The sequence below is a fragment of the Peromyscus maniculatus genome, chromosome 9, assembly GCF_049852395.1.
Source record: "Peromyscus maniculatus bairdii isolate BWxNUB_F1_BW_parent chromosome 9, HU_Pman_BW_mat_3.1, whole genome shotgun sequence".
Classification (NCBI taxonomy): Eukaryota; Metazoa; Chordata; class Mammalia; order Rodentia; family Cricetidae; genus Peromyscus; species Peromyscus maniculatus.
This window is the reverse complement of record NC_134860.1, coordinates 71154347-71170016: the sequence shown is the minus strand read 5'-3', so window position 1 is coordinate 71170016 and position 15670 is coordinate 71154347. Positions and strand designations below refer to the sequence as shown.

Here is a 15670-nt window from a genome sequence, read left to right as displayed (position 1 = left end):
GCCTTTGAGCAGAGGAGACAGAGACAAGTGGATCTCTGTGAGTTTGAGAGCAACCTGGTCTACAGAGTGAGTTCCAGGACAGCCAGAGCTATACAAAGAAAAACCCTGACTCAAGAAACAAAGCAAAACAATCAGAGTTAAGTTAATGAGAAAATTAAAAATTAATTATTTATGGAGAATGAAATGCAGATCATTATTATAGTTTTATCAAGAGTACTGGGTATTTGATAGTCTAGTATTCTTTATCAGACATGAGGACTAACAGTTTTCAGACCTAGAAGGATTTGGGGAGTGTACTTTCTGTGTATTCTTTTTGTCATGAAATTACTAGAGAATATACTTTAGAGAAATGAGAAAGGAACCCCAAGAAGAGGGTATCGTAGACCCTAAGAAAAGTGAAACTCTCAGTCTAGAAAAAGAAGAGGGAAAAGGGAGGATGCGGCAGTCTAGGAAGGAGATGACCCAGATGAAAACAAGGCAGTAGAGAGGAGGGATGTACACATTACCAGGAGTGGTCTCACTCTCCACCTGTAGGTGGGCTCCGGGACCCAGCTGAGGTCTTCAGGCTTGTGTGGCAGGCTTTTCAACCCCACTGACCCAGCATGCAGCCCTTAAAATGTTTGTTTGCTTGTTGTTTTAAGCAGTTGTTTAACTTCACCTAAATGGTAAAGATTTAACAAGTACAGTTTTGTTTTGTTTTGGTTTTTTGAGGCAGGGTTTCTCTGTGTAGCTTTGGACCCTATCCTGGATCCTCGCTCTGTAGAGTAGGCTGGCCTCGAACTCACAGAGATCCGCCTGACTTTGCCTCCTGGGTGCTGGAATTAAAGGCGTGCGCCACCACTGCCCGGCCCAAGTACAGTTTTAAACTGACAAATGGTAAGAGTTAGGGTTGTAACTGCAAGAAATGAATTCTTGTGTTGGTATCATATTGACTAAAGAAAATCTGCCTTTGTTTTTTGAGCTTTTAGACAATTAAATGTGCCACCTCCATGAGGGGAAATGGCAAACTTTATGGTTTTTTTGTTTGTTTGTTTGTTTGTTTTTTTTTTTTTGTGTGTGTGTGTGTGTGTGTGTGTGTGTGTGTGTGTGTGTGTGTGTGTGTGTAGGTGTGTAGGTGAAACACATATAGGGTATTTATTAGGACCATATGAATAAATACTCAGTGTAGGTACTACATAAGCAAATAAGTAAGAGGAGGGTTTGCTTGGAGTTAATTTCCTAGTCTTTTATTAATTGATTTGTTACCTTGTGACATTCTTCTTTTATAAAAAAAAAAAAAAAAAAAATAGGGGACTGGAGAGATGGCTCAGGGGTTAAGAGCATTAGCTGCTCTTTCAGAAGTTCTGAGTTCAATTCCCAGCAACCACACAGTGGCTCATGACCATCTATAATAGGATCTGATGCCCTCTTCTGGCATGTAGGCATACATGCAGAGCCCTCATACATTAAATGTAAAACAAATAAATAAAATGTAAAGAATAGGGGCTGGAGAGATGGCTCAGAGGTTAAGAGCTCACACTGCTCTTGCAGAGAACCCAAGGTCAGTTCCCAGTATCCAGACTGGGTGCCTACAAGCATCTGTAACTGCAGCTCCAAGGGGTCTAAGACACACATGCACACATACTTGCATGCACACATGTGCACACATACACACAGAGTTAACAATACTAAAAATGCATCTTTAAGGTGCCACCACTACGTCAGTCTAGGGCGCAGATCCTGGTAGTGTGATCTGTTCCTAAAGTTCGCTCTTGATTGTCCCCTGTGGGCCATGGAGAGTGACTTTTACCTGTATTACTACGTGGGTCACAAAGGCAAGTTCGGTCATGAGTTCCTGGAGTTTGAGTTCCGACCTGACAGAAAACTGCACTATGCCAACAACAGCAATTACAAAAATGATGTCATGATCAGAAAAGAGGCTTATGTACATAAAAGTATGATGGAAGAATTAAAGAGAATTATTGATGACAGTGAAATAACCAAAGAAGATGATGCCCTGTGGCCCCCTCCTGACCGAATAGGCCGGCAGGAGCTTGAAATCGTCATTGGCGATGAACACATTTCTTTTACAAAATCAAAAATTGGTTCCCTTATTGATGTCAACCAGTCTAAGGATCCAGAAGGCTTACGAGTATTTTATTATCTTGTCCAGGACCTGAAGTGTTTAGTCTTCAGTCTCATTGGATTACATTTCAAGATTAAACCCATCTAGATTGGATATTGTGCACATGAGGGAGGTGGGAGTTTTTAGTTACCGTAATTAGGAGTTTTTTTCTGTATATTGGGGCAATTTTTATAAACAATAAATGATGGTCTTTAATAAATGTAAAAAAATGCATCTTTAAAAAATAACCAGATAATGAGTAAAAATAGTAAGATAAAATAGAATTTGAGAATTCACACTTATATGAATATGTATAAGTTGTTCTGGAAAATATTGCTGATTGAGCCATATTGTTAATCACCAAGTAATTGGTCTATAGCCATAAGTTTCTTGATTAGTCCTTTTGAATTTAGAACATTTTAGAAGTCATATTACTGTTGGGTAATTCAGTTTTCAGGCTATCTCAAAAGAGCTTTATAAAAACAGGTTATTTTAGGATTACTTTGAAATTTCATTCTTATCTAAGCACTTTTTTGTTTTTCTGAGAAGGGTTTCTCTGTGTAACAGCTGTGGCTGTCCTGGAACTTGCTCTGTAGACCAGGCTGGCCTCAAACTCAAAGAGATACACCTGCCTCTGCCTCTTGAGTGATGGGATTAAAGGGTTGCATCACCACCATCTGGCTTCTAAGCACTTTTTATAATATATTTTCAATACAAAAAAATCATTTATAGTCAAGAATTGCAGGCCTTATCTTCTTTCATGATAATATCTGGAGTTGGATTGGCCTATAAGTATTAAAAAAGTTTGGGTGCTGAGAAAGTGGCAAAGATTTTTCTAGGTATTAGTAATTTAATATATGGTAAAAGATAAAGTTCACTGGGGTTCTACCACACATAACCAAAAGGCATTTTCTGTAGCTGTTCCATCCATAAATCAGTGTTTCTGAATTGGAAGCATGAACTCTGCTCTCTTTTCTGTTTTATAGTCCCCAAATGAGTGGTCAATTTCTTTAATGATCAGTACTTATAATTAGGATTTATACTTCAATTTTTTTATAATATTTTGAATGTAAATATTAAGGCTTGCTGATAGCCTTGGTAGTATCTTGATCTTTATTTTTCTATGGAAAGACAATGTGCAACATATATATTTTGTGGACTAGTTACTTGGTTTCTGTTTTCTCAGAAAAACTAACTTCCAAGTTTGGAGCTGGTTTTTAGGATGTCATAAAGCTGTCTTCCATGACCACATTCTGGTCTTACTGTTCTTTGAAGGAAGGCAGTGTGCAGTGATTGCTCTGTCATCTGCCCTTCATGAAGATATTGAAAACTGTTTGGGGCGGGCCGGAGTGGGATGACTAGACACTGTCATTTTAAAGGAATACAAAGTAAAATTCTCAGTGTTTTAATACTAATATATGTTTGTGAGTGAAGGGGGAATAGGAAACCCTAAAATATATAATCTACACTCACAAAGGAAAATAACTTAAATTTTGTTCTGATACTCTTTTGTCCAGATAGGTAAGTTTACTCAGTATTTTAAATTCTTTTTTTGGTTGTGTTGTGTATTACCTAGGGCCTTCCAAATGTTAGGTAGGCACTCTTTATAGAACTATATCACCTGCCTTTAGTATTTGATGTAGATGAGAAAATTACAACTTTTTAATCTGTTGTGATACTTTGTTAAGAATCTTAGAAAATTTGCCAGGTGTTGCTTTTAATCCAGCACCTGGGAGGCAGAGGCAGGAGGATCTCTGAGTTCGAGGCCAGCCTGGTCTACAGAGCAAGTTCCAGGGCAGTCATAGCTACAGAGTTCTGTCTTAAAAGAACCAAAAAAAAAAAGTCCTTCCAAACTTTTGATTCATGTATGTTGTTCACACAAGAACAGTGAATACTCCACTGAGCCTACTACTAACAGTGATTTGATGGCCATCTTTGTAGTATTTTAAAGTAAAACGCCTACTTTGAGATCTCCCTTAGGGTTTTCTCATTTTCCCTGAGCAGGGAAAGTTCTGAGAAATCCAGAATCCAGAATCCAGAACTCCATGATCCTTTCCTCTTGATCAGTAGACTGCTAGCTGCTTTTCACCTCAACAACGTTATGGTTAAGACTGCTAAATAGGCTTCTTTCCTTTAGGGTGATACCAACTACAGGGACCTTAGGGCAGCTGAAGTAAACTTGTTCCCAGCACACACACACACACACACACACACACACACACACACACACACACACACACATACACACACACATATACACACACACACATACACACACACACACACATATACACATACATATGCATATGTGTAACACACACATACTTCTTTTCGGATAAGCTTAATTTCTTCACCAGTTTGTTTCTTGTTAGGGGTTTATTTCGCCTTAGTTTTACCTATCAACAACTCTGAGTTTCTAAAGAAAACTTCCACGTACTGTGCTATTTATTACAAGGAGACTTGCCCGAGATAGAAAAAGATCATGGATTGTCTGAAATCATTGCAGCCTAAACTCAGAAAAGAAGTAAATTTACATATTACAACATAGATGTCCATACCATAGTCAAACTTCAAAGATTAAGGTGGTTTTACTATAAAGACTGAGCGCAGAATTTAATTACATATCATTTTTCGAAAAATGAAAACTTTCTTTTTCAGTTAACTTTGGAAATGCCGAATTGGGAGAGGGTATGTTGAAAAAAGAAAGTTTTTATGTAGCTGGTACTTTTCTCTAAAACATGCCTTCTAAGTTGTGTAAAATGAAAATATAGCTGTGGTTAGTTATTTGGTCTTCTAGGTTTGTTGCTTTCTATGTAAGGAACTGTGTCCTCACCTAATATATTTCATGTTAACATTTTTTCTTTCACTTGAAATAACATTTTCAGTCACCTAATATTTGACCTAAAATGAGAGAAGAAAAGAAGTGAAAAACATCTGGCTATGCACTGCTTTCTAAAAAGTCTTGCACTTCCTGTCCTGGTGACTTCTGGACCAGCATTACTGGAAGTACACGTTTTTGTTGTACTTTTAAAATAAATGTCTGGCACATTTTACTTAGTAAAACAATTTACCTAGCAAGGTTGCATTTTATTAGTTTCCTTACTTTAAATTTTTATGGAACATATCATTTTAAAATTGGGTGTTGCAGCCAGAATATAAATCAAAATAGTAATTTCAAAATATACTGTATAGTTAGACACTATCTTTTTTATGAATTGTCTACAAAGTCAAAAATGTCATGCAGAAGACTACAATAGCTTTCTTGGGGGAAGTACTCTAAAAAGGTTTGACTATTTCAAATTAGTTTTCTTCATGGTTTGCAGTTTTAGGCATGATAAGTACTTTTAATCTAAAATGAAATAGAAGTGAAATATTTAGCAAACTATTACTTAAACAACATCTGGGTTCAGTATAAAATCATTTAACAAATTTTTGAATTAAATCGTTTTGTGTAATACAAAATTTTAAAAGTACAGATATCACATTATTTAAATCATAATTGCTCTTAGACTCTAACTTTATAGAGATTTAATGAGGAAAGAACACATTAAAGTGGTTCAAGAAAATGAAATGGAGTGCATACAAGAATAGAATGTAGTTTAATGTTTAACACATCAGACACAGACGTTCTTAAAAACATGTAAGCGTCCATAATTAGTTTTCTTTTGGAGCTGGAGCAAAGTTCCCAGAGCAGTTTTCACAGTTGAACACGGAGCAGTCCCAGTGGTTTAGTCAGGCAGCTTAGATTGCAGATTCATTATCAAATATCTTACTTTTTAAGGTTTGTAGGTTGTGCTGGATAAAATTCTCGGTGCCCTGCACTTCAGAGAACCTGGAGTCACTTCTTCTAACAGACCAGTTTTTCATTTTTATTGAATTCTGAATTGTGTCTGAAGTGAAGTAGTAAACAATGGGGTCAAAGCAACAGTTGGAAACAGCGATGCAGAGAGTGATTGGGTACATTGTCCTCACTGCAGCTATCACAGAGCAGTTAACAAATGTCTGTGTTCTCATGAGAGAGTATAAAATAAGATTGACGTTATAGGGCACAAAACAGAAACAGAATATGACCAAGTGTACAAAAATCATTTTTAAAACTTTTGTTTTGTTCATTTTGCTTCTACTTAATGTAACAGGTTTATTTAAAGTTCTTAGCACCATACTAGAACAAGTTACGTTCAAAATTAAGGGGATAAAGAACCCCACTGTTTCAATGAAAATCACAATCCTGGAGAGATAGGTTTTCCATGTGGCTGCTGGGAAGTTCTCAAAGCAGGCTTCTGAGGTACTGTTACCCTGAGCGTGGGTCGACTGGAAGAAAACTGCGGGTGCACTTCCTCCCAGCACTGTGAACCACACAGCAATGCAAACAATCTTTGCATTTCGTTTAGTTCTTAAAGTCTTTGACCTAAATGGGTAGACGATTGCCAGGAATCGATCTACACTGATACAGGTTAAGAACAGAATGCTTCCGTACATGTTGGTGTAAAACAGCATTACTGAAATCTTACAGAGAAGATCTCCAAATGGCCAATTCCGTGTTGCAAAGTAAAAAATCCGAAATGGTAAAGTAAAGACGAAAAGCAAATCTGACATTGCCAGGTTAATCATGTATGTTGTCGTTTCATTTCTCACTTTGAGAGCACAGATGAAAATGTATATGGCAACACAATTGGATATCAGCCCAAGCACAAACACCATGCTGAACATGCACCCATACAAAGAGTACTTAAAGGAGTCATCGTAAGGGCAGTGGGAGCCGTTGGAGCTTACCATTGTCAGGCAGTCCAGCAAACAGGGAGTCCTTTTGTCTGCAGCAGGCGCCTTTGGAATTCAGATGTGGTGTTGGTATTCAGATATGGTCGCAGCAACAGCCAGTTTATTTGCAAATTATTTGCTTCTTTTCGTGTTCTTGTAAATATTTTCTTCTCTGAAATCTTCAAAGAAAACATGAAACGTGTTGCTTAAAAGTTTCTAGTAGATTCTTCAGGACAATAGTCTCCTTTTCTGGTCTCCAGAAAATCCATGAGTCCAGAAACTGGCAGAAAATGCAGTCAAGGAAGCCGCCAACCCATAGAGCCACAAACGTAAGGGAAAGCTGTGTTTCAAGTCGGACACGATGGTCCTTGTGTAAACTCGTACTTCAGTCGCCAAAGTGAATATTCCAAAATTAAAATGTCTTCATGTTCAGAGTGTTTAGGCATAAGTTATCAGTCTTACTTCAGAGTCTTGATAGTTCCAGTCCGTCGTCCTCGGGCACTTCTTTCTTTTTATTCTGTTTTGGTATTTCTGCATTGATTCCAGGTGGCGGTAGGCAGAGTCTTTTAAAGGTTCCCAGATAAATTCCTAAGCGTGTTAGCTCTTGCTGAAGGAGGCCTTTCCGAGGTTGCCAGCTGTATTGTGAGATGGGCTGTCTCTGAAGAGAGCAAGAAAGGCTTCCTAGATTTGTAATATGACATCACAGGAAGAAGAGGCTGGGCTTGGAAAAAGGAAGGCTTCAACCCAGTTGTTTGCAGTTCCTTTAATCTGATAATGTGTGTGCTGGGAATATACCTAGGAGGCTTGCAGATGGTCACTGGCTGTCCAGCTGAGCTAGGCATTAACTCTTTTTATGCCGAAATGCCTTCTTGGGATTCTGGCAACCTCTCCAAAGTGGTTTGCTTTGTTTTAGTTAGTGATAACTAAAGGCAAGACCTTAAGAGTTTATATATGAAAAGGATTTGCTTGAAAGACTGGCAGTTCTGACACTCTTGGCTTCTGGTTTTTGTTTTGTTTTTTAATTACGCATCAAGATTTAACTCAATTGGCATGATTGTGAGTAGCTTTAATCCTGGATCTCTTTAATTTTTGATAAACAGTGTTTTAACGTTTTTCTTTGAAACTGATATTCTAGAGCTATTTCAATTTGTAATACATCAAAGAATATATTAAGAATGTTTATTTTTCCTGGGTGATTATACCTCAGTGGTAAGAACAGTTTGGTGCAGTATTACTTTTATTTGCCCATGACTTAATATAAGCTTAATGGGAAAGTGTACTTTTTAAAAAGGGCTTTCCCGCCTCTTAAATTGATTGAAATAATTTACAGAGAATCAGAGTCCTACTAACCTAATTTTAGATTCCTAATTTTTATTTTCACTTCCCCTGTCTCTCTCCCTCTAGCTTCTTTCACGTGTTGGCTGTGTGTAGGGATGTATTTCAGATTTTTCTTTAATTTCTAAATTTGGTTCTGTTGGAGCTGAAACTCATTTGTGGTCGGTTAAGGCATTTAAGAGCAAGTTTCTCTACACATGCCTTAGTTTAAATATTAAAGTGTAGTCACATGTTCTATATCTTTTAATTCAGATTACTCTTAACACTCAACAACTTTTGATGGTGAATTGTAATCTATTTTGATTAGGAATTCATCTATGATCAAATAATAGAGTATTACCTACAGCCAGTAGAGGCTGACAGTTTGAATTTCCTTATTGCTTTTGATGTGGAAAGCAGATACATATGTGTTCACATGAGAAGGCAGACAGGCATTCATTACTCTGCTGCAGTAATGAACAAAGGAGTAGTTTTTTTCTTCTCAATGGAGAGAAGGTTTCAGTTAATAGTTATTTAAACGTATTTTCCTTACGTTTGTGGCTCTATGGGTTGGCTTCCTTGACTGAATTTTCTGAAATAGAAAACCAGAGTGACCTACTTTTAAGTTTCCTTATTGCCATTTTACATAATATATACAGCTATATGTCCTGGTACTATCCACTTTTACTTTCATTTTGAAAATGGTACTTTCTCAGGTGGAGTATGAAAATACATTAGTTCTGTACTGGAACGCCCTTCCACATGTTACTCCTGTTTCTGGACTGTTATTCACTTAACTGTTCATTTATAGTTTTTTCATGTTTTAATTATTGATGCTTAAAAATACATATCCACTGTCCATTAGGCTTTTTATTATTATCAGTAATATATGTTTGTATTCCAGATTCCTGGCATAAACCTTTACTCTTAGTAAAAACTGAAGTGTTTGCTGATAATAGATTATCATTCTTCAGAATGTAAATTTACTAAATCAGGATGTTGGTGCCCTGCCCATCACTCACTTTGTTATGCATTTCCCTCTGAGACAGGATCTTTGACTGAACCTGGAGTTAGCCTTGCAGATGGCCATCCCTAGTGATCCTCCTGTCTCTGCCCTGCACAGCTCTGGAGTTAACAGGCACAGCCACAGCCTGCTTGCACACCTGACACTCTTACTCAGTGAGCCATTGCTCCAGCCCAACCGTTCTTTTCAGTTCTTTTTTATACTGCCTATTTCTGGTTTTGCTAGTATCAATTTTGTATTACCCCTTCATTTTTACTGTCACAGTTTTAAATATAGTTAGGCAATTTTATCCATGTGAATATTATGTTTTACCTCCTTATTTCTAATCTTGCTGTCTTTCAGTTACTTTCTATCAGCCCAACACAGATCAACTTAATGAATCAAGTATAATTTTTCATTTATTCTCTTGTTTCCAAGAAGACTTTAAAGGAAATTATAATATTTAAAATAAATACAGTGGGGTTAGAGAGGTGGCACAGTGGTTAAGAGCATGTGCTATTCTTGCAGTGGACTCAGGACCCCCAGGACCTATGGTTGTTTACTCATAACTCCAATTCAAAGAGTCTGCCAGCTTCTTCTGATCATATCAGGCATGAATGTGATACACACACACACACACACACACACACACACACACACACACACACACGCCTGCCAACTTCTTCTGATCATATAAGGCATGAATGTGATACACACACACACACACACACACACACACACACACACACACACACACACGCACGCGCGTGCGCCCATATATGCAGGTTAGCACTCATACACATAAAAGTAAATAAATCTTTAAAATAAGTAAAATATACTGTAGGCTGATTTTTAGGATGTTGTGATATGTAGATTACTTAGTAAAAAAAATAGTTGTGAAAGAAAGTCAGTGTAAAAGAGTTAGTAATTTGCTGGATGTTGTGGTACATACCTTTAATCCTTACACTCAGGAGTTTTAGGACAGACTGGTCTACATATGAAGTTCCATGCTAGTCATAGCTACACAGTGAAATCCTATCTAAACAAGAAGAAGGTGGAGGTGCTGGAGAGATGGCACAGTAGTTAAGAGTGCTTCCTGTTCTTCCAGAGTATCCAGGTTTTATTGTCAGCACCCACATGGCAGCTCACTACTGCCTGTAACTCCAGTCCCAGAGGATCCAACACCTTTTCTGACTGTGCAGGCATTGCATGCACTTAGTGCATAGCTATACATGGAGGCAAAACACCCATAGACAGGGAGAAAAAAATGTTTTAAAGAGTTGGTACTTTAAGATGTGAGGGTTGGAATGTCATTCGTGTTGGAGCTCTACCTTGAGTATGTGTGAAGCCCTGAGCTCAATTTCCAGCATCCCAGAATGTTAAAACAAAATTCTAAAAATGTGAGAAGTGTAAGCAATACCATTCTAAACTAATTTATTTTAAAAATTATTCAGTTTAAATGCAATAAATGTTATCTAAAATAAAAATTTAAATAATAAATTTATTTACACAGTAGTAAAATAATTAATACCATATGGTAGTCTGAGATACAAGAGGAATGTATGTGAAATAATATTAGAGAAGTTTGGATGAAAGAAATCTGGTACATTTTATTTTAAAAAGTATGTGTTGCCCTTATTGAATAAATAGAACCATAAGAGTATCCAGGAAAAGTTTCCTTTTGTCTCTGAAATGTACTGTGCATCTTCACATGTGTACCCATGTGTGTGTTTTTCATTGACAGAAATACTTAGTTGTGAAAGGACATTTCTTGTTAGCTTTATTTTAGGAAAAGCACCAAATGTCAAATTGTGATTCTGGCTAAACATATAATCAGTTGGTAGATTATATATGTACATATATGGTTCAGTGATGAATTAAGCTTAACATTTTAGTGCAAAGGATCTGCTTCTAGTGACCTTGAAATCTCTAAGCCATTTTATATGCTCTTCCTTGGGTACTAGTTTTATCGTAGCCTGAGACTGAAACACCATGACTCAAAACACATAAGAAACACTGATCTGAAGAAGGGGGATCAGCAAATAATCTCTGAAATAGTTGAAGGTTTTTCCTTTATAGAAAACCTGGAAGGAATATAGACTGTGAGTTACTAGTGTAGATTCTTTATGCATGAATAAAAAATTGTGCTGTGTGTGTAGGCAATAAAATCATGGCTGTGTGTGTCTTTTTCTAAGTGAGAGAGTGCGAACGTGCTGTGCAGAGAGCAGCCAGCAGAGAATGCGGGCTTCCCTTACTGTCAGCCACTTCACTCCAGAGAAGGGGAGTCTGGTTCCTGGCTGTAACAGAAAGGAATGAGGCTGTACAAAGTTCCCTTCCTGCTTCCTATTTGGTTCGGATTCTTGGAACTCTTTGAATGTTTAAGATGTCACATTGAGCCTTTTCGCTCTTCAGTGTCAAGGAGTCACTTTTTAGCCTTAATGTTTAAGAATTTGTAATTTTGAAACTAGTTTGGGCAAGAAATATGTACCACAGAGGAGCAGGAGCAAGAGGAAGAAATATGTGTAAGAGGCAGAATGACTGGGCCGAGTAGAAGTTCCTTATTGTACTCAGTAAATCAGCAGGAGCCGCATGCTCACGGAAAGTCACTCTCATTCCAGCCCTCCTAATCCCAACCAGCTAATTTAGTGAGACCCTGGTGGAACCACAGGAAGTCTGAACCAGAGGCTGTGGGGGAGGGGCTGAACCCAGAGATAGCAGTGAGGGCCCAGGCCAAAAGAAAATGGATTAACCCCCTGGGCCCACCACTGGTACTGTGAGACCATAGATCTCTGAAGGGAGGAACCAAAGCCAGTTCTGGTGGCTGGTGTCTATAATTCCAGCACTCCACAGACTAAGGTAGGAAGATGGAATGTTTGAAACCAACCTGGGTTACTTAATGAGTTCTAGGAGCTACACAGGGGACTATCTTGTCTCAAAACACAAACATCTCCAGGTGCAGGTCTTGAAGGCTAGAGACAGTGCTCACAATAATTAGTCCTGGTGTAACCTCATTAGTATAGTCCTATTACCTTTCCCACTCAGAAAATTATTTATTCTTTGAGGAATTGATAATCTAGTCCCACCTAAATTCCTATGAGAGCAGTACAGGGAATATCTTGGGACATAAGGGTTTAATTTGATTATGAAATCTTAGTTAACACTGACAAAGTGGGTTGCAGTTTTCAAAGATCTTTCAACTACTTTGGAAGAAGGAAGAAGTAGTGGGAAGACCAATTGAACTAGGTTCTTAGTGACCTGGTTTTTAGTCTTTACCACTAAAATTTGACCTTTTTCAAGTAATTTAACTTCTCTGTTCTATTTGTAAAAAGACACTATGATTAGATTTCTAGAATTTTTTTCAGCCCTTAACTTTCTGTTTTAAAATTTTAAAAAGTGCTCCTGAAGAAACTAGAATTTGGAGTTACGCTTTCCTTAGGGTGGCTTAGTGGATAGATGATGGAGGCTAACAAAGCTGGGACTGAGACGGACTACGTACTGTCCTCACTCCGAGTACGCCGGCCAGTTCCTTAAGCATGCTCATCAAGTGGAAAAGTACAGCTCTGTACGTGCATAGTGGGGGGAAAACTCTAATCCGGAGCTACAAGGATTTTTAGTTCCTAAATTTGGACTTTTCCTTGGACAAAAATCTATCCTAACCATGCCCTTCTGACATTATAGATGGTTTTCAGAACAAAATGAAGTGAAATAAATTTTGATTGTAAAATACAAACAAACAAAAAAACCTAGATGGGTACAGTAAGCCGCCACAGTCAGATCCAGGTTAAGTTGTAAGATACAGGTTAAGCTGTAAGATGAGGTAGGACAATGTGCTTTTGCTTCATTACATTTTATTGAGAAGATAAGAGTTCTTGTGCTTAATGCATGCCAGAAGAGGAAATGGTCTTAAGTGATGCCTTGCATACTTTGTTAGTACAGATCATGGGTAACAGAAGCCAGTCTTAAAGTAGACAGAGGTTTGCCTTAGGAGAAAGACTTGTTTATTTGAGTTGGTTATTGATTACCTAACACACTGGATTAATTCTGGAATTCTTTAATATTGTAGTAGAACTTGATCCTAAAACCCAAGAGTAGTCTGCTCAAGCCCCCATTACAGAGTTCTGTTTCCTTACCTCCCAACCCCTGGGATTCCTGTTGCTTCAGTCACTCCAGCAGATCAGAAGAAGGTGGCTTCTTCATATGTGTGTGAGAAGCAAATTCTTTGGCTGTGGTTGTTTATTGCCAGAGCTGGAACTGCAATCCTAGTTTCTTGGCATAACTTGAGTTCCCCATGTTAGAAAAGGTTCTTTGGCCAGCTGGCCAAGGTCAGCCACTAAGAGATCACATCATGTCAACAGATCTAATAATGCAAGAGGTTTATTGGAGGAGAGGGGAGAGAAAGAAAGGCTGTGTCAAGTGGGGACATGGCTAGACAGAGATGGGGAGACAGGCGGAACAAGACAGAGAGGTCTCGGGTGACTGGGACCTTTGAGGGTGCTTGTGTCACTGTGCAGCTCTGCTCATGGCATCCAAACAGCAGAAGTACTGCACACCTAGCGGTGAGGCTGGGATGACGTCAGCTGCTGCTGCCGGCACTGAAAGGCTGACCAGTGAGGCACCAAATTCACAACACTCCACTGTATCATGTAGCTTCCAATATTTTTCCCCCGGTAGAATATTGGAAATTTAATCAAAGCTTAGGTGAATATTAAACAAAGAACTTTGTTTTTATGTTTGAATTATATAAGCTTTTTGAAACACTAATATGACTGAAATATAACTAATATCAATGGGCATGTGGCATAAGCCTTTAATCTCAGCACTTGGGAGGCAGAGGTAGGGGAATCTCTGAATTCAAGGCTATCCTGGTCTACAGAGTTTCAGGACAGCCAGGGCTACACAGAGAAACCCTGTCTCAAAAAACAAAACATACAAAAAAGACTTCTGGTGCCTAGTGAGATGGCTCAGCACTTAAGTGCACGTGTTGTTCTCCCAGAGGACCTGGGTTCTACTTACGAAACACATGGTGGCTCACAGTTATCTGTAACTAGCTCCGGGGATCCAATGCTGTCTTCTGACTTCTGAGGGCACTAAACATACATGTAGGCAAAATACTCATACATAAAATAAGATAAATAAATCTAATAAAAAGAAAAGAGAGAGAAAGATTTCTGGGACTGGAGTGATGGCTCATTGGATAAGAGCACTGACTGCTTTTTCAGAGGACCCAGGATTGATTCCTAGCACCCACATGGCAGTTTACAACCATCTGTAACTCCAGTTCCAGGAATACAGTGTCCTCTTCTGTCCTCTGTGGGCACCAGGCATGCAGGTGGTGTACAGATACACATGCAAGGAAAACAGCACCCACACAGAAAGTAATAATAAAAAATTAAAATAAAGCCTTTACAGTAGTTTGGGGAAAGGGGTATACAATTAAAAAAATGGAAGTGTGGTCCAGTGCAGGGCAGTGGTGGAGCCTTTGCCTACCCAGTTTGGAAGCCTAGATCAGATCTTCACTAAAAGGTTGGGGAGATGGCTGAACAGTTAAGAGCACTAGCTGTTCTTCCAGAGAATCCTAGTTCAATTTCCAGCACCCACATCAGGTGGTTCATAACTGCTTATAACTCCAGCTCCAAGGATCTGATACCTTCTTCTGACTTCTGTGGGCACATACATTCACGTATAAATAAAAATAAAATTTACAAAAAAGACAATAGATAAAAACAGGACACTAAAAGCCAAGTGTTACACAAAGTGTGAAGTTTTTAAGGAAAAGATACAGCTTTAACCAGATAGTTTTGTTGCAGTCTCACTATGCATTGGAAAGAAAATAATGTGATCATATTATATTCATATTAAATATTTAATAGAGAATTTTCTTTTTTAAGATTATAATATAATTATGTCATTTTACCCCTTCCAAGTGCCCCCTCATTTAAGAGTATTTCCTTATCGAAAGAAACATGGTAGAAAAAACTAACAAAATTAACCCATTCAAAACAAACAACAAAAAACAGAGAGGGTCTGAATAAGCATGTCACTTTATCCTTAACTTAAAAGTAGTTTTAGTAAGTACCAAATTTAACATTTTTATGTTTAAAAATCTTTTACCTTCAGTACTGAAAGTGACTGAATATTGTATTTTTAAATAGATAGCAGATGTTTTAAATATCTAATTATATGAACATTATTCCAGATATAATTACAGCCAGAAACATAATTTGACTTTAGGCATTGGGGCTCTTAATCCACTTAGATCCAGGGAAGGAGACTAGCTCAGTACCGATAGGAGCACACAAAGGTCCAGGGCTACTGATGAGGTTCCAGTGGTCACAACCCACAGCGAAGGGTCTATGAACACTTCTTAGTTTGCCACTGCAATTTCTTGAATCAACAGATGCCAATTCCGGGGACATGTGAGGGTTTCCTATCAATACCAGATGTTGCCAGCATTGCCTCTGAGAGGCTGAGAACAAAAGAGCGGAAGGAGA

General features: G+C 38.2%; 2 protein-coding genes and 1 pseudogene across 6 annotated transcripts in view; 2 read left to right on the top strand and 1 right to left on the bottom strand.

The window, feature by feature from the left end:
- Positions 1 to 15670, top strand: part of Rb1 (RB transcriptional corepressor 1) — a 143094-nt gene that overhangs the window by 93794 nt on the left and 33630 nt on the right. The gene's annotated exons all lie outside the window — the stretch shown is intronic.
- On the top strand, positions 1062 to 2334 carry LOC102926055 (protein mago nashi homolog pseudogene; annotated as a pseudogene). Its single transcript, XR_013042522.1, has one exon. The product of XR_013042522.1 is annotated as a protein mago nashi homolog pseudogene (transcript).
- On the bottom strand, positions 5685 to 7568 carry Lpar6 (lysophosphatidic acid receptor 6). The gene has a single exon (XM_006992148.4). It carries the CDS (start codon positions 6878 to 6880, stop codon positions 5846 to 5848), a length of 1035 nt encoding a protein of 344 aa, XP_006992210.1. The 5' UTR covers positions 6881 to 7568; the 3' UTR covers positions 5685 to 5845.